Raw genomic sequence first — 23,563 nt, 5'->3', positions numbered from 1 at the left:
TTGGAAGGGTGAGGAAGAATTGGAATAGGCTCTGCATTACAACAGGATCTTTTTATCATGCAAGATTTTGCACAACTTACGGTGTTAAGGACTTTACAGACTTCACACATTGGAATTTGCCGCAAGTTCAGTTAAAAGAGATGTTAATTCTATTCTTGATTAAAATAGACTTAAGAGGCACCAGCTTTGCTGTATCATCTGCATGTTATGCTGCATGTTATGCTAGGCAGTGTACAATAGACAGCTGAATGTATTTCTATAAACTATTTAAGTAGATATACATTGCTGACACAGAAAAAAAATACAAAAATCTAAGCTTGCGACAAACATTGAGCACATCAAAAGCAGGGAACAACTGTTTTGTGCTTGTTTTTTTTTTTTAACATATAAACATTTCATTTCTGTCAAACTGAGTCTTATAACAAGCATTATTATTTGAGAATAAAAATCCAGTTATGCTCCTCTGCATTGCATTATGTTGACCTATTTTCAATATTCTCAATAGGATGTGATAATGGACAAGTCTGTAATATAGAAGAGAAGAGACTTAGTTTACACAAGGCTTTAACTTCAGTAAAGAAACACATGGTATTGTTCTTATACTACTAGTCACCATGGGAGAAATTCAAAAGCGTTTCATTCAAGTTCTAAGAAAGAGTCTCACAGATTTTTACACTGCAATGTTCTCATTGTTTTTGTTCCTGAAGAGGGACAATGGAAAACTTATAGATGCATGTTGAAATTCAGAATGAATATATAAAAATAAGTTACATTTACATCCTTTTACCCTAGAGCATTGCATAGTCACAACAGTAACCACACGGATTATTATTCAAATGCGTAACAGCAGCCACATTTTGGCATGCATAGTCACTTTATAACAAAAAGGTAATACACTACAGTGCAATTCATTGAAAGCATCTGGCTCCAAATATTCCATTGTATTTCAAAAATATGCAGCAGCTTTAAAAAAGACTAGTTCTTTTCCAAATTTTCTTTTTACCAACTAAGTTTTAAATAAATATAATAATGATCTATGCAAATTGCACATCGTATGGAGAACAAATTTATGTAGAAGTGATGTACATTGTCCTGGTTTCAGCTGTGACACAGTTGATTTTATTCATAGTGTCTGGTATGAAGCCATGTTTTGATCTTAAGAGAAAAGCAACGTTGATAACACACCAATGTTTCAGTTGTTGCTGACCAGTGCTGTACAGAGCCACGGCTGTTTCCATTTCTCAGCTTTTTATACTGTTCTGCCAGCAAGAGGGCTGGGGGGAAGGGCAGAAAGAGCTGGTAGGGGACCAGCTGACCAGAACCAGAACAGCTGACCTAAACTGGCCAAAAGGATGTTCCATACCATATATGATGTTATGTTAAAAAAAAAACTATAAAACTGCAGGGAGTGGGGGCTGCTGCTGCTTGGGCATCAGTCAGTGGGAGGTAAACAACTGCTTTGTGCAACACTTGTTTTAGTGTGTGTATACATGTAATTATAGTTACTGTTATTTCTCTCTTCCTTTTCGTTCTTACTAAATAGTTTTTATCTCAACCTACAAGTTCTTCCCCACCTCCATCACACTGGAAGGCAGGCAACTGAGCAAAAGGCTGCGTGGTGTTTAGCTACTTACCAGGTTAAACCACAGCATATATTAAATAAATTTCCAAATTCTAACTTCCTTATTTAAACACTAAATTCAGTTTTTTTGTGCTATATGATATGTATTCTTCCTAAATTAAGAAAATAAAGAACACTGGAACATGAAAATAGAACATATCCTCTAACAAGACAAAAAGAATCAGAGAACTTTACTGCTGTCTTAAGCAATGACTTAAAAAGGTATTACTTCTATCTTAAATATATTAAGAACATTTTTACTAATTACAGAATTACAGAAACACATCATTGTACAAATCAACTTTCCTTTTAGATAGCTTCTCTTCCCTTCTGGTGTTTACCCTTAGCCAGACTTTAAAGAATTTCATTTATCATTAATCACATTTTTTCAGACACTATCTAAAGCGTATGAGGATATGTAACCTATTGTAATAGATATTACATAAACAAAACTAAAGAGTTCATAACCTATTCGTATAAAATAGACTGGGTAAAGGAGGGAGACAAAGTGTAAAGAAATAAAACCTATAGATAACTGAACAACATAATGGTCACATTATGTGTCATGCTGGTTCTTCAATTATTAACTTCTGGGTAAGCAAGGTGCAAACAAGTAGGTTGAGTAAGAAGATGTCAACAATAAATAAAAAGGGGTAGTCCCGACTGGGCTGAGTTTGCCCCACACATCATTTTTTTGTTGCTCTGTTGCAGTTGAATAAAAGCACAGTTAGGCCAATGACAATTCATTTCTTCATGGTTTTGTTACATTACTCTTGAAGAAAATATGGCATGGCTTTATGGAATAATCATAGAAAATGTTTGAACTTTGTAAAACATATTTACTGTTATACTTACTCCTACCCTAACCTATATCAGCTTAAATCAGTTATGTAAGTTCTGATATTTCTAACTTTTCATGTTTCCAGACAAAACTATATCAACACTGTTACGTTACATGCAGTGAGTTTTTCGGTGTGATGCAAAACAAACGCACCACCAAACTGCCATTATAAACATTATAAACACTTTAAAACTTTCAGTTGCACAAGGAACCTCTGAAATGATCTTTCCTTTTGCAAGTGTATAAGCTTAACTTTTGGAACAGAAGAAGAACTTCATCAATTGATAACACTTTGACAGTAATGCTTTAAAGTATCATACCTTTCATTAAATGTTCAAAAATTATGATGGCTATAGAGAGCATTTTTGTGATATAAATCAGATTATGGTAACGAAACCTGTTCCAAACTTTCCTTATATTGATAATACTTTAATACATGTAAAGATTCTTTTCAAATGAAATTTCTTCATGACTACCACAGACATTGTTTCTTATTTACATATGCAGTCTATTATTACATTAGTGTTGGAACTAGTATCACGTTGACAGTTCTAATCATTTGACAGAAAAAGGCAATTGAAAGAGAATACATCAATCAACAGCAGGTTCTATAAATTAACGCTACTGAAATAATTTTATATGAACATTTGGAATGATAAGCTCAATTAAATTTTGAAAAGACTAATAAGAGTAATGCAAAAATACATGAAGGGTCTAAAAAGTGTAACACAGAAGACATCTCCCTGCTCCAGTTATGATGTGAGAATGAAGAAAAACTCAATACAGTTAAAAATAGTGTAAAGTTATAACAACGATAAAATAATAAGCAATTCACACATTGAGCATTTTCAGTTGCTGTTGGTGCTGAATGAATTTAAGGGGACTCGAATATTTGACAATTACTATGTTAACAAGGTCACTAACATACAAGAAACAGAAATGTTTGCAGACCATGTTAATCCTCCCACTTCAAATCTTTTTAATGTGCTCAGTGTGTGTGTATATATATATAAATACATACACACCACGAGATCAGTATCAAAAGATTCTTATATTGGTCACACAGTTGGCGACTTATAACCAAAACAGAACGCAGAACATCAAACTACACAGTCCACTCAGTTGATCAACTATAAGCAATTTAACGCTTACAGTACACTGTTAACTTCCCAAACAACAGAAAAGAGGGGAAAAACAAAACAAAACAAAACAAAACAAACATTACACCCTCTTTCTGGATCAGAAGTCCATGGCTTGGAAGTTACAGCTGAGTATGTCTCAAAGAAAACGCTGTGCTACACATACCCACAGCCATACCTACCCTGCACCTTCCAGGCACGTTATATACAAATAAGTATCTAGACATTATTTACAGAATCCATTACAGCATTCACTTATATTAAGTTATGAACTGTATGGTTCGTCTCCTACTAAATTGAGTTTTAATTAGAGAACTGATTTCTTAAAAACAAATAATGTAGCTATTTGATTCTAAGTGACTAAAATCTGACTGATCCTAGAGAGAGACACCAGAAAACACACCCTCTTTTAACTAAAAAATGTAAATAAAAACACTATGAAATGAAGACTTCAATATGCAAAATATGAGATTTTCAATAAATCAAAATCAGACCAAACCACTATGTGCAGCAAACTAAAACGACAAAAAAACACATGGAACAAAAATGCCCTACTGGTATATATGCAACAGAAAGTACTTCCTCTCCTTATTCCTTCCTCTCCAAGAATACATACCTGTTGAATATGTCTACTAGCACGTTTCTGAGGCTGGTAGATAAGCCAAGTATACAGTACAGGATCAACGTTAATCGCTAATCCTTGTATGCTGGACAAAAGTACTGCACCTATATGCATAGAAAAGAAAACAAAATAGTTACTGTCCATTTATATTCATTTTTCTTGCACACAGATCTTTGATGCAGATTTTGGTTTGGATTGTATTTAAATATATTTTTCTTATCATTCTTATTAACAGCAATAATTACCACCTAAATTTCATTATCCTATTGAAAATTAAAAACTTGCCAGCACTGTCAGACTTAGGGGACACACACACATGCACACACACACACACACACACACACAAAAACACAGAGAAGTGCATTTTGATTTTGCTTGTTGCATCTTTTTTGCCAAGAAAAATGGTTGCTTTCACAAAATTGAGCATGTAACTGAATACACACACCTTTCCTCAAATTCTAAGCCAACAACAAAATTATGCAAGAAACGAGTCAAATGATTCTTGACACAAAAGAACATACAGCAGAACTCCCTGCACCTCTAATAAACAGAAGCCTGGTTTGGGCACTGTACTCTTTTTCATTTCTTTTAACAAAGACAGCATTCCACTCAAGACAAACATTTTCAATGTAGATGTGGTTCCAAATACTCTTTAGCAAACTTTCTGAGTAAAATAAAAGGAAATTTTTTCAACTCCGCTTATGTTGTACTCTGTGCTTTTCTTAAATTTTATGATTTCTCTTATTTTGTTTAAATCACATTTTAGGAGTTGAAGGACTAAAAGATAAGGCTATTGTAATTTTATTTCCTGAAAGAAAATTCAAAGTTTTCATACGCATGAAGGAAAATCCTATATGGGAAACACAGACTCAAAATAGGAGAAAAGCTGTTCTCAGTATCTAGAAATTTTAACATACTTTAAAAACCAGGTAATGTAAAACCCAATTTATGAGTCACTATTTCTTTTCTACCTGCATTAAAAATCTGACCATGAATTTGGTGAGGCTACGGTTTAGGTAGCACACATCAATCGTTAGTCAATGTAGTTTTTTACAGCACGGAGTTGCAAGATTCAGAAGCAAACAGATTAACGTAATATAAAGTTATTATATTGAAAAAGTACTGCAAGCAGTAATAAGCAGCTGCCTTTTTGTGCAAATTTTTCAATTTTATAATGAATAAATGAAATAAGGAAATAAGTAACAAAATACATTCAAGAAAGAAATTCTGGTTACTGGGAGGTCCAATATAAAATTCTAGAGAATTACAGTAGTTTTGTATTTCAAAGAATCATGAGTTATTTCCTAAAGAAATATCTAGCAACATATTTGCTCTGTAGTATACAAATGCTGCAATCTGAATTTAATAATAAATTTATATTAATTCAAAATCACAAAATTCAATGTACTTCACAAAAAAAAAAGCAATCACATGCCTGAAAAGACATAATTGATCACAAAACTGCGAAAATAAAACTAAAGAAGTTCTACACTTATTATATATAACAATTTTAAAACCTGTTGAATTCCAAGTAGCAGAAATACCATCAGAACAGGGCTATGCAAGTAAAGGCTGATGAATACAATGGGAAAAAGGCAGTCAAGAAATACACAAAGATAAATCATCAGCTCAGCACAGGCATGGAGTTGGAACACACACTGTGAGGAACTCCTATACATAGACTTGTCTTTGTGATCTGATGGTTTTAAATGTCAGTAATAAACCTTAGAAATAAATCTGCAACTTAAGGCAAAGCTGATGTGGAGCATACAGTAAAAGGGTAATGTGCAAGTAAGTAAGAACAGCGGTGAATGTGTCTTGCAGCAGGATCTGGAGAAAACTAACAAACGGAAGCAGAAGGTAACGGAAGATTGACAAAGTAGATGCTACAATCGTTCGCTGCTATAATATAGCTGGATGCCAAAAAGAGAATTCTGCATCTTTAAGAGATAATGCCCGTTCTCAGCAATGCTTAATTGAAAGGTTTAATGCATAAGTGATATGACGAGTGGGAGTCAGAGACCTCCCAAAGAGAGGGGAATAAAATCAGCCTACAGGCAAAATCAACAAATATCTCACATTTACAACAGACCTTGAAAAGAAAAAAATTGTTACTGTAGCATATGCTGCTAGTTATGCCATTTAGTTTTGTGTTTACTGCAAAAAAATCAGCTAAAAGATATTCAAAACAATTAAGCTGTGCTTTGAACTGAAACTACCTTTAAACTTCAATGAAATCACTATCACAACCCAATAAAACTTTAAAGTAAGGTAGAGCAGAGAGCAAAATAGTTTATTTTTCCAGTTGTCTCTTGCCACTGATAGCTTGCGTCTGAGGAGGAAAAAAAAACAACCAAAACAGTCTAACGTACAAGTAGTCAGATGAGCAATTGCACTACCTGACTTTCAAATGGAATGCCAGGTAATTTTGGCATCCTATCCACTTCCATCACTTCGAATTACTGAAATTTACTGCTCTATTTGCTACTCAGCTGCTATATTTGCTGGGCAACATTATCACCTATGTAAAGCTGTTTTTTGTGTAACAGCTCTCTTCAAAATAACTAACTTAATAATCAAAGAAAATACTCTCAGATGCATTGTTTCTCCCTTGTCATCCCAAAACACTTAAACTTGAGCACTCATGCTAAGAAATAAGCAGCACCCTGGCTTTCAAGGCAGGCCTCTGTGGGAGAGCCAAGCCATAAGCTGGCAGCAGGCCCCTTACGTGCTTAAGAAAAAAAATAAATTTGTTATTTCTCTCTGACAAGATGCAACACTCGATTTTCCTGGATTTCATTAGGACTGCGGTGAACTTTCTTTTCTTCCCTCCCCCTTTTCTCTCTTAATTAAATTTACATTTCAGGAAAAAAAAAAAAGCAGACCTTAGATCCATATTGTACTGGGTTTCATTTTCAGATCCCAGCTCCTGCCCGTGTTTCTTACATCTCATTAGAAAATGATTTAAAAATAAGATCGAACTCAACACCGCGCAGTCTTTGAAAGTTTGAGAAGAATTTCCTCAAAGCTGTGGCATTACATGCAAGGTGCAGTTAGGAAAATAATTTCTTTCCTCCCCAGTGTTTGGCTGTCTCTGGAGGCACAAACCAGGGAGCAGCGGGCCGGAGCAGGAGATGGCTCAGTGCAGCTGCGCTCTCGCCCTGCAGTCAGCCTTACTGATGAACTTCCTCGAAAGGACAACAGGTGTGGTGGGAGCACTCGCTCCCCTGAAGGCCTGGGGGCCAAGGAGGTTAATGCAGGGCCTGCTGCTGCCTGGTGGGCTCTGCCACCGGCTCTTCCTGTCCTGCATTGGGAAAGGCGGGGGCAGTTGGTTGGGGTTCTAACCTGTCTTCTTCACAAGGAGAAACTGAAGCATATAGGAAGTGGGATACAGAGTGTGGCACGTTTCTTGTGAAGCACGTGGGGCAGAGGAGGACACCTGGAGGATGTGGCTGCTGTAGTCAAGAAGCAGAATGCTGGTGCTGAGGGGTGCTCAGCAGCAATGGAAGAATGGAAAAGAAATTCAAAGGTCACAGAGTTAGAAGAGAAAAATGACAGTGGCGGGATGGTGCTTTGGGATTAAAAAGGAGGTGGCAACGCCTGGAGAAAACAGCTGCTTGTTTTGAGGTGTAGAACCTCAAGAAAGAGTAAACCTTGTGTTACTGAGTCACTCTCACCATTCTGGTGGAAAAAAAATTTACTAGGAATAGTAAAGGACCACCCTGGCAAATTTCTTTGTAAATTCCACTCTGTGTGTACAGTGTCCAAACACATCTATGTAGAGTAAAAACTTCCAGTAAAACATTTCAGATATTTCCCTATAAAATCAACCTAAAATCTTAGCAGGAAACTAAAGTTTAAGTTAATGCACAATTTATATTGGGGAGGGATCACAGATATGAACAAAGGGAATGATCTACAATAAAAACTAATTCTGACAAGTTTTGTTTATTTTTGGTAACTAAGTAACTAAAGAAAACATTACACCATCTTGCTATATAAACTACACCATGAATTATTTTATCATTGAGCTCGTCACTCCTGTGTCTCAGGACATGTGAACGATAAGCAGGTGCTGATACAGGTTAAATTAGCAGAATAACATGGTAAATAATCTCTTTACTTCTAGTTATGTATGTTTCAAATATAAGTGTTTTCAAGGGCATTTTCGCTAAAGCATACTGTAAAAATAGTAATGTATCACAAAGAAATGAAGAGGTTTTTTGATGGTTTTTGTTTTTTAATAAAGCTGTATAGATAATTAGTTCTTTCTGCTAGTTGAAGCAGAACAGATGAAGTGTAAATCACTAAATGTGGAAATATCTAACTCTTTTTAATTTTAGCCTGGAAGTCAACTAAGGGAAAAAGAGCATACTCCACTACTCTGCTCACTGCCAGAACGGCTCACTTATCCACATTCCAAACAGGCTTTACCAATTAGCTATCCCATGGCACCACAGTCATTTTCAGTTACATGCCAAGCTGAAGAATGAGAACTGAAGAGGGAGTTAGAAATTGCAGTTACATAGCATAAAAAAGTAACTTGCAAACTCTGTCAGCTTTGTAGTATCTATGACCAGCCAATGTAATCGTCTTGCAAAAGCTAATCTAATATTAGGTAAGAGATGGAGAAATGCATTTCATTTTGACTAGCTGACTCAGACAAAGAAAACATACATCAAACTTCACTATTTCCAATTTTTTTTTTACATCAGACTAGCTACAGGAACTTGACAAATTTTGTCTATCTGATAAGATACACATCCACATGGATCTCTGTTCAAGGTTGACTTGAGCGATTATAAATTGCCTTTTATTAAAATGTAATCCAAATTTTATTTCAGAGAAAAAGATCTCCTAGTCTACTTTACTTTCGCAGAGTTTCATGGTCACTAAATACTTAAAATAACCTGAAGAGCATTTAATTTAGTTGCCCAGACCAATATTTAAATATATCATTAAAAAAAACAGTATTAATACTTTCCCATGAACAAAGCATTTTGTTCTGTAATGTCAAATAGTTTCTTCACAGAACAGTTATAGTCTGTTCAATCATGCACATACCACAATATATTAATACTACTATTAATATTTTTTTAAATAATAGCTTTTGATCTTGGGAAACATTTAATGAGGTCATACTTCTACCACCACCTTGTAACTCTCCTACTATGGTTTATAGTTGAAAAGCTCTACGTGCTGAAAGAAGTCAGGATCATTACTTCTACTTAAAAAACAGAGAAAGTAAAACATAGAGGTGAAGTTACTAAATTACACAGCAGAACAGTAGGACACTGGGATAGAATTCAGATGTTACAGTTGTGTGCCACAGCTAAGTATTTACTGAAACTAGTAACAAAAATAGAAAAATAAATAAGGTGGAGTTTTGACCTTGTTAAAAATAGGTCTAAATCACATTGGCCTAATTTCAGCTGACTATTCTGATTAGACATTATAAGGGTTAAAGAAATTAAGTTTCCTATTTTTCTCAGAAAGCAGCCAAATACTCACAAATTCTGAATTATGCAATTAAAAGAGATGGAATTATAACCAAAACATAGCATAATGAGGCAAAACAGAAAACTGCTCAATACACTGGTTAACATGAAGCTCTGTATGTCAAACATCATTCTTCTGAAGAACAAGCAGCCACATTTCTGTAAATCAATCTGGAATGACACCAAGTCAAGCTATGGAGAACCTCCCTCAGGTATTTCATACAATCTGTCCTTTGATGTTAAGAATAGAAATGAGTCCATTAAGCATTTTGCCTTTCTTTTTACAAAAAAAAAATTATTATGATGTGCTGAGATGCAAGTTTTCACAAAAATGCTGTATGATGTGCATTTAGCATGGTCACTGTATGTTTTTGAAGAGCATCTTGAAAGGCTGCTTGTTTTCCAGAATTCACTGGAGCAAAACTTTAATTTCCTTTAGAGAATATGATGATGTGGGGTAAGGGATGCAGCTTAACAGGCAATAATGAGCCGGAAAAACGGGAAATGTGTAGGCAGCTATAGTATACAGAAATGTCAGCTTTATTTGAGCGATTACTGAATCGCCTCCATTCCACTTCAAAAATTGTGAGTGAATAAAATGGTACCAACAGCATTAAAGCAATTCCTTTGTGTCATTCTTAAGAAAAGGGGGAAGAAATATGATGTTCCTACTTTTATTTCCTACAGATTTAAGTGTTTATTCCAAGGCTTTTAATGTAATTATCCTACCTGTTATGGACAAGAGAAGAATTTCAATAGTTAAATAATTTCAGATTGGATAAATTATTTAAGAGAAGGGAAACAGTGATAAAAAAACATTGTAATTTTCTCTCCAGAAGAAGGCAGAGTCCTGCAGGGATCTCCACTGCCCAAGACACCGCGGGAGACAAAAGTGGTGGAACAGATCTGAGTGACCCACAGCAATCAGCAGCAGGACTTGCTGCAGAAACAATGAAGCCATCTGACCTGATTCTACACAGGCAAAATATTTTTCCTACTCATATCACTGCAATATAACTTTACATGCAAAGCGATGACTGAGCTGATTGTTCTGACACAGAAAACAAAATCTCTATTATTAAAATAGATCTAGAAAAGTGTTAGCTCAATGTGCAGCAGTAGGGAATGAACAGGCAATAAAACAGAATATCATCTACACCACTGTATAAATCCATTGTGTACACAGATATTAAAAACACTGCATGCAGCTCTGGTCAGTTGAAAGGTCACTAGGCCAGTTTTAAGCATTCAAACCTGGAAACTTCTGTTTCACAATACCATTCATTCAGTATTTACGCTCCCTAACTCACACTATGCTCCATGCCAAAAGCATTATGCATCGTCCAATTCCCAGCGCAGAGAGCACAGAAATAAAAATGCATACACACATGTGTCTTGAACTTCAGTTACTGGTTAAGTAATTTTCTTTTCTTCATTTTTAAATGATTGCCTATTTACTATAAAGCAAATGGGTTTTGAGCTACTCTAGGTCCAAGCCACCTGGATGCAGACCTCAGAGCCTTAGGCAAACTACAACTGCAAAAGCTCTTTTCCAAATGCAGTAATATTTACAGATTTTTATGGTTGCATTGTTCTTGGAAAGTATGAATACAAATCTATAAGTAAAACCAGTAGCTACACTTCACATGGTGTCTGCATGGATGTTATTTAATGAAGACACCGAAGTCTCCAAATATGTAGAAGCTGTTGCCTTAACAATCCTGCAGCAGTTAGATTAAGGAAAAAAAAAAAAGACAAAAAATACCCAGTCCAAATTCTATACAGAAACTATTACAGTTCAAGCTGCAGCTGAAGGGACAAAGGGCCATAGAGAGCTAAGCCACAGAGAAAGCATATGTCAGCGGACAAAGACTTCTCACAAGTGAGCAAGGACAGTAATATTTTGACAGAGTGACTGCCGAGTAAAATATTGGGAGCTGCCTACGCAAGAATTTCATCCAAAAAATTCTATCTACACTAGTGATCTCAACCCTTTTTGAGGAAATGATGGCTGTCAAGGAAACTTCTTGAAATGGGAAGGCTCAAACAGGCAATTTTATTATATGAACATTTTCTTCCTCATGGAATGACAGGACTGCAAGAACTGTGAGAACTGGCTATCTCTGCACCAGCCATTTAGTAGACTGATACTGAAGATACAGAATACTGACAGAAAAAGGACGCATCTTCGAGGTCTAAAAGGCATCCTGAATGCTCCAGGCGAAAGCTTGAATAACAGCAAGTTGAGGACTGTAGCTGCCTTGAATAAACAATCTCTTTTGTGATCCGTACTGCTGTTAACAAGGTTGTTTTCAATAAACTTTCAGCCTTGTCTGTCCTTATCTGATATATTGTGGATGAGCTACTGCATGGCTGACTGAACCTCCACGTGAAGAGTTTACAAAGAATCAAGAAAATACTGGAGAAGCTGGTAGCAGAAGTCCCAAAAAGGTCTTAAATCTAGAACTGTTTCCAAACTTGCAGAACACCAGAAAAGAGAGAGATATGTAAGGAAAACATCAGAAAAGTAGTCCGAATTTAATTTCCTCTTTATGTCGTAACAAAGAGATCTATACAGTGTGATGGGACATTACTATTACATATACTGGGATATGGTTTAGTGACGAGATTCAGTTGGTCTCTGTGACCTTAAAAGTCTTTTCCAACTGAAATGATATTGTGATTCTACGATATTCAGTCCAAAAACTGAGCCAGGAAGATGAGGTTAGATATATCAATATCTAATTCCACTTAGAAAATTAGAAAATGGCCAAGGTTTGCTCCAAGACTCTGAGATCATGGGAAACAGAAGACTGTTGCTGGAACACTTGATTCTACATATGTCTCAGCAGGGTAGAGAGGACCACATGTCAACATCTCCCTTAATGAAGACAGTATCAGTCACAAGCCAAATGTTATTTCTAAGTAAGCTAACAGAATGCTTAATAAGCTCTCTCAACTTTTCTATTAAAAAAACTATCACGACTGAAGCCCCTACTATCTGAAAAGTTCACAAACCTCAAATTGTATGATCTGCGGGTTACTTACCTGTGCATCACAATATATGTAAGCACACTGATAACAAGATTGCTTTCTCCCTTTCCTTATGACTGGATTGGAAGAGTGCTACCATACTATTCGTTTCACAAAATTCAACAGGAAGATCGTGAACTACCAATATAGTTAAAATGAACAATGCTCAACATATTTCTAAGTGATTTTCAATACATTCTTTACTCCGTTACTTCTCTACTACGGGTCTCAAAATGATACTAGCAAATGTTTTGAAAACTGTCTGGAAGCTTCTTAAATACATTTCAGCTTCTGTATTTACAAACACCTCAGTATCATCTGCCAAAATGATCTTTTGCAATTTCTTGCAGCAGTATTCCTCTGTGAATTGCAACAGGATTCTTCCCTAATGGCAACAGCACATCAAGGGAACTATTTCATTCCTTTTTCAGCAGTTGAACATTTGTAGCACTGTGACCATGGATACCAATTGGTCTTGCATTTGAAGTTGTAAAACTGAAATCTTTTTAGCAGTAGATGCTTCACGTACCTTTTCTTAAAAGTAATCTGAATAACGTACAGCTGTGATTTCTCTTTCCTTTACAAATTATAGCTCCTCAGAAGCAATAGAGAACACACAGAAGAGTTTGTATACTTTCTATAGGTGCTCAGTTGAATTAATAAACTCTAAAACTCCAGCCTCATAAATTAGAAAATAAATTTAGGAAGGCATAAAATAGTCTTTGCAGTAGAAATTACATGGAAGTTTATGCTTTTCTATAAAAAATGTGTAAGTAGAGAAAGAACAAAAAACTATAGATATTCTTAACAGAAAATTCTACTTAATTCACACATTCTTTTATATCACTCAAGATGCTTTCATGGTCTGCACTGATTCAAGATTGTAATAAGTAGTGTATAAATGCAGTGCCAAACAATGAGCCAGAATAAAAATAGCCACAGTGCCTTACAGTATCACAGTTGTGACACCACAAGGTAGGTAAAATGACATGAGTAGCTCCACCACAAACTTTTTTTCTTCTCTCTTCAATGCGCATTTGATACATAAAAGGTTTAAAACATACACTTTGTTTTTTTTTTGAAAAACTTTGGAAAATATTAATTTTTTGGTGTTTGCTTATTGAATAAGGAAAAAAATATCAGATTTTACATCTTCAGATACTACAAATATAAAATGGGCAAGTTTTCTAATGCGCAGACAATCCTGATCATTTTGGTAGCTGATGTTTGCTTAGACAATAATTTCAAAAGGGGCTTGTATTTGTGAGTGCCACTACATGCATGTTTTATAAAAAAAATCTTTTAATTGAATTTGTGGTCAGTTTACTTACAAAAGGAACATTACATTTTAGACGTAAAGTTAATTTGAATTAATTTGATGTTACAATTAACTGCAAACTTTGAATGAAATTCCACAGTCCACCAAAGATAATTGAATTTTGAGATTTTCAGTATCACTATGATAGATATTCATGTGTAATATAGAACTAAAAAGCCTTTCTTAACTTATGAAATGTACAAGTAAGATAGGAAGAAGAACCGAAAAACAAAGGTAGCAGTCCTCTAAACTCCACTTACACTGGTTGTACCAAGACCTAAACAGGTATGGAATTCTAGTGAGATTTCAAATGCGAAAGCATCTCTGCTCACAGCCACAAGAGGTGAATCAGCTTCAGAAAGCTGAGAAGGTGCTGTAGTTTTAAGAGATTCCAGGAAGAAGAATGAAAATTATCCATGTTATACAGCGGAGGAATTCTTCAAGATATACAGCACATTTCTAACTGAAAAATGTCTGTACTGCATGAACTGAGGAAAAAAGTCCTGTTGCAGTACATTGTGAAATGGTCTAGTAGTCTAATATTCTAATTTATACATCAGCACACTGAATGCACAGATTGTAATCTGGATTCCCTATCTGCAGTTTTGTGTGTTATTGCCCTTTCATCTGGGATGCTAGTAAACTCAGAGTCAATATCTGTCTTTGTATATTCTTGTTATAAATAAACACAAAACCTATAAACAAACAATTACTGCATTCATCACAGACAGACTCAGCTGTGTAAAATTGCATCTTTACTGGTATCAGTCTCATCCCCTTCAGGAGCAGCTTCATATACACCAGTTACAAAGAATAATTGATCTGACCTGTTCTCTAATTACTTGGTAGCTTTCTAAACCAGCACTTAAAATGCTAGAAATGAGCAGTAAACTGACTCTGAGGCAATGGTGATGGTCTCTGTGTATCTTACAGTTTAGATGAAACAATAATCTTAGATAAGCAAGGGAAAGCCAATGAGAACTATTTTACCGAGGTGGAGCAAGTAACAAACTGCCTGAAAAAGATCCAAAACAAAGCACCAACTTAAGGAATACTGGGGGAGACTGTTGATCATGTTGCCTTCATTACTGATGGCAATTATGAATGTTTAAAAATACTTTTTAAGTGGGATAATCTTTAAAACTTCCCAGATAAATTTAACAAAAATCTGGAATAATTGAAATAATTTTCATTAATATTATCAATGTTATTCTGATCATCAAACAATGGACAGTTAGTACAGCATTATATAATAAATAATAAAGTTCTATTAAAAAAAAAAACAACAAAAAAAGACAGCCTTCAGAATATCTTTAAACATATTCAGATTGCAAAATTAATTTACTGTAAAAGCTGTTTCATTCTTATGCCTAAAGTACAAAGCTGTGGGCTTCTAATGCGGTAGGCAGAAAATTGTTATCATTTTCAGATCAGAAATGTGGAAGTTGGTGTTTTTCAATTAAGGTCAGCTGTTAAACAGAAGGATTCATATGATTCGAATGAGCCAGACATGATGCATCCAAAAATCTGAAATGCTCCAAACAGAAAATCCCTTTTCTTTTAGACAGATGCATGTGCTCTTGAATGGCATTGAGACTGATGATCATTATGTCCTCACTCATAGTAATCTATCCAGGAGGACATCAGGGGCAACTTACAAAACTTCATAACTAATATAGTATGAAATAACAGTTCTAAGTTCCAGGAAATCTTCAGTATAACGCTAACTAAGCTTAATACATATTAAAGCGTAATTATACTACTATGTAATCACACACATTTTTGTATATGGGTTGTTGGTCTTTTTTGGTTGGCTTTCTTTTTGGTTTGCTTTTTTAACTTCTTCCATTGCTGCTAAATACTTTTAAGGCAAGGTAAAAATGAACCAATTGCATCTACTTTGTCTATTAAATCCAAAATATTGCTTAGATCAGTCAGTATTCTAAATCACTTCCTAGCTAGAATGAGAAGAATTTTACTTTCATCTTTGAGCTTGAGTGACTGCTTTTTTTCAGTAAAAATATCAACAATATAATCTAGACAGCTATTATTTACACTGACAAAAAAGCACAAGAACTTCTCTAGTTTGGGGGACTGCAAAATCAGAGGTAAATTCAACTATTAAACTCCATCTCTGAACTCGTAATGTGGTGAGCTACATTTGGACCACATTGGGAGCATTTAAATACACTGCATTGAAAAACTGATTTTTAAGTGAAACCAGCTTTCACGTTTTTACAGTGCCTTCTGAGACAAATGTTACAAATAAACAGAAACGTGTAACCTTTAGTATTATTTTGGCATTAAGCTGAACACTGCAGCCTTATGATTTTACAAACCTCATTAAGTTTTTTAGCAGAGAAGTGTTAAGTAAATTGTATAAAACATCTGCAAGAGCTCTATTAGAACACTGAGTTTATTTACAAAGCAAACATTCCTGCAGATGGCTAACAATATATCACGATGTCTGCAGAATACTAACTTTTCTGGGCAGATCTTTTGGGGATGTGCTCCACAAGAGCGCTATGTGTTCTTGCGTCATATTTTACAGATCAGCAAAAAACTGTACGTGCTACAAACCACTTGGATGAGGTTTGCTTGCACTGTTAGTACTCACTTCAGACTGCTAAAATTACAGCAATGAAAAGAAAAGGAAACACAATCACGTAAAATTACTATGAAAATCTGAGTGGAATGTAAGCACTAAAACATCTAAAGGAATGTTCATTTCTAACCATCCTTTTGATACTCAATGGAATTTAAAGTTTTCTGCCTGACCCTGTTGCGGGTCCTACGATGTAACCATAGCACTGACTAAACAATTTGTTTGTTTTCTAATCCAGATAGCTCAGAGCTGTATTTTATATGCTGGGACTGGAAAACTTCCAGTTTTGAAACCAAGAGGAGAACATAGCAGTAAGGATGCTGTGTAATTTTTGTATCCATCAGAGGAAAAAGCTGAAAGATTTTTCCTCATCTTCCTTTTCTTGATATTAAGGACAAGGATTCTGACTAGATGCTTCTTCCTCAGCTTATTAACCTCATAGCCCTTTATTATGTCTACAACACTGTGCATAGAAAACACATCTGGAATACAATGCAGATGTTTATGAAGTTGTTTTCAGCTTTATGTTTTATGATTCTAAGGAGATACTTGGCTTATGTGTGTGGTTTCTTTTTTTTGTTTGTTTGATTTGGTTTTTTACTGATAAGAACATTTAAAAGCTGCTTAAATGTCTGTATGACACTTTCAAGAATACAGCTGTCATTCTAACAGAATTCCATCTAGGATCACAGACTGTCATTTTAAAGTTTCACTGAATCACAAATTTAAGATAAAACTAGTTCATACGTATTGTTAGCAAAAGCATTGTACAGGCTATGCTTCAGGTTCCCTCTCCTTATCACACCATTAATTATACATGGAATAAGTTTCATCTGCTCTGTTACTATACTTCTGTAGCTGATTCTTCCTTTCATGCAAATTTATTCCAAGTCCAAAGTGAATTAAAATCATATATTTCCTGTTCAAATATTCATCTGTGTTCAGATATCAGTGCACAAGAGTGACAAACTAGACACTAAACAATATTCAATTGAAAAATATGATATTTCATAACAACTGTTTACTTAGCTGTTTTCAGTCCGAGGCAAAAGCAGATGAATAGTGAATGTGACTGCCTTGGAAATTAATTTCACATTCTTATTTTACAGATTCATGTAAAGAAAAGACTGTGTTCATTTTAAATCTAGATAATTTGCCAGAAAATAATTCATGAATTCGATAGTTAGGAATATCTAAGTTGTTATCTAAGTTGTTTTTGCACAATAACTGATTTGAGTACCTCCTAATTTATGGAAAATAACTTCCCATCAAATCAAAGTGGTTGTGTCTGTGGTGTGCTTTGGTGAAAGAAACAGTGCAGCTAACAAGAGCAGTCTGCTGTTGTTACAGTCATATGAAAAGAACATTATTTATTAGAATCTGCTGTAAATTCTTGTACCCTTATAAGAAAAATTCTTTTTTTTTTTTAATAAAAATAGCAAGGTACACAAAGCAAGAAACTCTCGGCAGAAGACTTGACAGAACCCTAAATATTCAATTTCCCCAGCATAATTCTATGTTGAATTTTAATAAAACTTCCAACCACTATGAAAAAGATGTTCCATATTTGTAATAATTCTAATAATGACTAAAAGAAATGCTATGATATCTGTACTCTCATCACAGTAGCACGGTAAAAATAAGGAGAAAGCATGAAAGAATATTTAAACATAAGCAAAACACAGTGGTGGCCAATACGATCAGCAAATGTATCCAACAACAAAAGATACTTCAAAAATACGAGGTAAACCTTACTCCAACTTTGACTTTGACATGTGTCTTAGTTTGCATTTTCATAGAATACATTCAGATCACATGCTTTTTAAATAAATCGTGATAATTCTCCTATCAATAGTATGGCATCAAGATATAAACATCACTTGTCTTAAATATAGATTCTGAGCAAGACCACTACTAGCGAATAGTAATTGTGCTTAAAAATAAAGCAAAAAAAAAAAAAGGGATTCTTGGGCATGAAAAATGCACGTTTTTAACATCAAAAAACCTACTGCATACTTCTTTATTAGACATAACTTTTTTCACTAAGGTGGAATAAAGCAAATTAACGAACAGATAATCTATGGATATAAACTGAATTTTTGTGGTTGTGCTCATATCTTCTATTGACCAGCTGTAGAGTCAAGAGAAGCAGTTAAGGACATTGAAAATACATGAGGTTTTAAAAATCATAACCGACATAAAACATTTGCGTCAGCTGTGAAGGCAGTTGTGAAGTTGCACGAAGGCTTGTGAAGGGCTAGGAGAATATGCCCTACAAGGAGCAACTGAAGGAACTGGGGCTCTTTAGACTGGGGAAAAGGAGGCTGGGGGGAGACCTTATTGCTCTCTTCCAATATCTGAAAGGTGCTTACAGTGAGAGTGGGGTTGGTCTCTTCTCACTGGTGACAGGTGACAGGACGAGGGGAAATGGCCTCGAGTTGCACCAGGGTAAGTTTCGGTTGGATATTAGGAAAAAATTCTGTACAGAAAGGGTTGTTAAGCACTGGAACAGGCTCCCCAGGGAGGTGGTTGAGTCACCATCCCTGGATGTGTTTAAAAATCTTTTGGTATTCAAGGACATGATTTAGTGGTGGGTTGTTAGAGTTAAGGTACTATGGTCAGGTTGTGGTTGAACTCGATGATCTTTAAGGTCTTTTCTAACCTCAGCAATTCTATGATTCTATGATTTTATAATAGTATTTCAGACCATAAAGAGAATATTATGGGGGCAACCTAAACAATATCTATAATTAAAATAAACCTTTCACTAATTAAAAAAATCACAAATTCAGCCTTAAATAAAGTAACTTATTCTAACTACAAACTTCATGGTGCTCACTCTTGAGCATAGTGTAAGTCAAATAATAAGCTCAAATACAATATAAACTATTATTACATAAACGTTTATTTTCCTGCAACTACTACCGTAATCAGAGGCAACCAACAGGTCTGAATATATTTTAAGTATTTCCTATTAGTATAAAATGTTTATAATTCTTCTTGAAGCTGAAGACTTAAGTAAACAGGCCTTCTGCGAAGAATTTTTCTCATTATTCTTCTTCTGTGAAGTGAATGTAAACTGTACAATAGTAAATAGGGAATGCAATTTTCACACTGTCCAATGGAAGCACTGGGTTGTGTATCATTGCATATGCACACAAGTGCATATCTCCATTTATTAAGAGGAAATTGTGGATCCTTAATGTCAGCCCACGAATCACACCACAGATGCCTGATTTCATGAGTCAGGCTTTAAGAGAAAGATTGAGTGGTTGGACAGAGGAAGAAATGCAACTCCTACCATCCTCTTTCCAGATCTCTTATTGGATCAAGAACAACAAAAAAATAAGTATTACCAGAGAATAAGTTCTGAAAAAAAATAAAACTACTTTAGTCATTGACTATCTCCCAGTCATAGATTAAAAATATGGCTCCCTAAAAAGACCCAGCAGTGCCCTCTGGTGACCCAGGCCAAATTTAGCGGTTTTATGGGATGTAAAATGGACCGATACCCCTATGAAATATCCAGATCAAGAAGGATGCTGTTACCTTCACCAGGAAACATTCATGGCACATCTAATTTACATATATTTGTACCAGTCTGTGTCATTTCTACTACAAAATTTAATTGCCTGAAAAGAAAAATTACATCTACATTTGATGGCACATTCATTCCATCTACTATATTTCCTGCAAGTAGTCAAGCATCTAGCAACAGTGAAGACTGTCATGGCAGATTGAGCAGTTTTAGAAAATGGAACAAGAAAAGAGGCATTTGTTTTCTTATTTGCTTGGGGATTTTTGCTGTTTGTTTTTGAATGTAAGAGATTCTGTTGTAGTAAAGCTCTTGTGAGAATTTTGTGTCTTATTCATTCTTTCCTGCAAGAACACGGAAGGTTAATGAGATAAAAATCAAATGAATGCAGCAAAACGGCATTATCTTTTGGTCCTTTGACATTTTGCTGGGAAAATCTTACTGGTCTCAATGTAAATCCAGTAAGCAAATTTAACTCCATGACAAGATCTACCAGGCTGGATTCCCAAAAGAAAAGCTTGGAACAATTTAAAAGATATAAGTAATCCAGGTTCTTAATACATAAATATCATTACTCATGTTTTGTACCTTTCTATCTTCAACTACAGTGACTTTCATGTAGAGCTCTAATCTTGTGTCTGAGAATCATCAGACAGCTTCTTTCCAACTGTTTCATCTTCTTCTGTAATTCTCATGTTCCATTGCTCTCAACATACCAAGTATCTTTACTCTCATTCATCTCTTTCCTCATATTTTCAAATGTAGCCCCTCAGTTACATTTTCAATTTCTATACATCAGTTTATCCCTTAATGAAACACAGTGATATATCCTGACATCTTCACTTTTTGTTTTGTTTCTTAACTTTGCTGAATCTTCTGAATTTGAAATGTATTATTTAGTTCTACAGTGTGACAAATCATATACTGTAATCTGAAGTGAAATAGAATTTTGGAAAATAAAGCTTTATGGCAATCATTACAAATAGGCCTCATAGAAAATCTCATCTGCAAGGCTCCTACTACACCTGCATTCTTTGTATTGGAAGTTAAAAAAATAATCAAGAGGGTTGGTTTGCTGCCTCACATAAAACTGAGATTGTAAGCTAAAACTGAAAACAATCTTTCAAATACAATCTTCACATAACAGGTTTAACTGGAACATAAACTAAAAGGAATACAAATTCAGAAACGAGAAAAATAAGAATAGATGTATTTTGTTCCCTTCTCCACCCCCTAATATCTATAGTAATGGCACAAAAAGTTTCTATGTATTTTGAGGTTTCACTTGAGATTCACTAGATCTGGTGCTGAAGAAGAATCAGTTAACTTGGAGCATGTGGATCTGAGTTTTTCCTCCTCAAGAGAACGAGACACTAGATAGAGGTGTGTCACCCAACTCTTCACCAGCTGTTCTTTAATTCATCCTACGTCAGCTAATTTTTCTCGAAGTTATTTTACTGCTATCTCCTGTGCAACTGGCTTTTGCATCTGCCAAATAAAATGGCACAGAAGAGCAGCAGATTCATTACCACTCAGCATTATTTTAGTTCTTAGTGGGCTATACATTAGGTTTACAAATAAGCGCTCTTCTGACAGAATTTATTTCCCAAAATACCATTACCCCTTCCAAACCATACAGTATCTCAACTCTTAATAGCTAAGTAGGGAAATGAATAATACATCGCAGAGCTACTGCTCCACTTGCCATAGCTCAAAAACTTGTTCAAATCCTTTTGCTCATGGCAGTAAAAAAGCATATATTGACACACAATTTGCTGATCTGTGCCACTTAGCTGCACAAATTGCTTAGAAGGAAAATTGCAAAGCATTGCAACACAATAAACACTTCTGTGGTTAACAGATAATCATGAAAAGCTTTCCATCCCTAATATAAGGGTACATTTGAAATTTTTTTTTCTTTATGGGGTTCTTTTTGTTTTTAATTTCATTATGCATTTGAAAGCCTCAATCCTGAGATAAATCAGAAAAATATATGAGTTAGTAAAAAGCTAACTTACAAGTATTTAGAAAGATTTACTGTAGATAGAAGAGTTATTGCTGTAAATGTCACCATGCCTTCCCCTACAGACAGTAAGCACTTTTGCCTATTTTCCAAAATAAATTCACGTTTTAGAGGCGAGATAATATGTTTTAACTGTAAAATGAATTTCATCAAATTACACATCAGATGAGCACAAAATAAAAGTTTTCAACAGAAGTGGAGAATGAAAAATTTCCTTGATATCACAGAGAAGAAAAAAAAATAAATTGCTGCATGTAGGAAAAACAAACTATTTGGTAGCATTGTAACAGTATTAAAAGGTGGGGACACTGCCAGCAAAAAAAAAGTTTCTGAAACTTTTTCATCTTGTCCAAGTTATTGACTGCATTTAATAGCTAAATATCATTGTCATTCTAGACAGAAAAAAAAAAAAAGTTGCAAAATGTAACATCTATCAGCGTGTTTTAAACAAACTGGAGTTAAGCGGGCACATAGTGTAAGTATAACACTGACTTTGTACTTGTAAACATCCTTTCCACACAGAGCCCTTTGGGACGCTCAAAGAATTTACTGAATGAGCTACTTGGAATAAGTAAAGAACACTCAGCTTGGCCTGTAAGAACGTTCAACTTGGCCTGTAACACTTTAACTGATTTTTAGAAAGTTTTAACTGTTCCCCTAGTTGCCAGGAAATGGCCATTTTAAAAATGCTGCTGTGGCAATAGTAAATCTTTATTAATTCCTCATTTTTGGATTTTACTCCATGGAGTCTGTAAAAAATAATCTTTCAATCTAACCAGCTCAGGACTTAAAATTAAATACTATATAGTACACCACACAAAAGTACTGAAAAAAGTTGTTCGTTTCTTTTTGTTGTTGTTTATAAACTTCTTCACAGAAACCAGTTAACTCTGACAGAAGGGTTAGCTGAAGCGACTGCTGCTTACTCTCAATGAGATGTGGCACTTCCAGTCTCACTTTAAAGAAGTCTCCTTTAATTCAAAAGATGTTAGAGACAACCTTTCAAGTTTTATTTAAAAATCCTGAATTATTTTGTTCTTGCTTCTGATTATACATATGCAACATTCATCTAGAAATAAAGTTTTTAAGTGACTGAATCTCTATTTGGTAGGCAGTTGCTTTTCAGAAAAACAACCGTTGGGCTACAGGTGCATTGGCAAATACTGCTAAATTACTAGCATTTTACTTTAGATGCACATTTCTTTTTCAGTTATCTGTTAGAGAACATTAGCACCCACCTTACCATATATTTATTTTGATTACCAAGCAAATAAAAGCAAGTTGAAATCTAAGAGCTCAGATTTGACAAGAAACTGATTTTTCTAATG

General features: G+C 34.9%; 1 protein-coding gene across 7 annotated transcripts in view; it reads right to left on the bottom strand.

Annotated features, from left to right (window-relative positions):
* VPS13B (vacuolar protein sorting 13 homolog B) overlaps positions 1–23,563 on the bottom strand; it is a 416,489-nt gene that overhangs the window by 224,779 nt on the left and 168,147 nt on the right. For all 7 annotated transcript variants that reach the window (XM_010709173.3, XM_010709170.3, XM_019614165.2 and 4 more), the window contains one exon: positions 4,218–4,327. In XM_010709173.3, coding sequence (XP_010707475.1) covers positions 4,218–4,327 — 110 coding nt within the window. The remainder of the gene's footprint in view (positions 1–4,217; positions 4,328–23,563) is intronic.

Source organism: Meleagris gallopavo, chromosome 3, assembly GCF_000146605.3.
Source record: "Meleagris gallopavo isolate NT-WF06-2002-E0010 breed Aviagen turkey brand Nicholas breeding stock chromosome 3, Turkey_5.1, whole genome shotgun sequence".
NCBI lineage: Eukaryota > Metazoa > Chordata > Aves > Galliformes > Phasianidae > Meleagris > Meleagris gallopavo.
The sequence above is the reverse complement of the archived record's forward strand: the minus strand, read 5'-3'. Positions and strand labels throughout refer to the sequence as shown.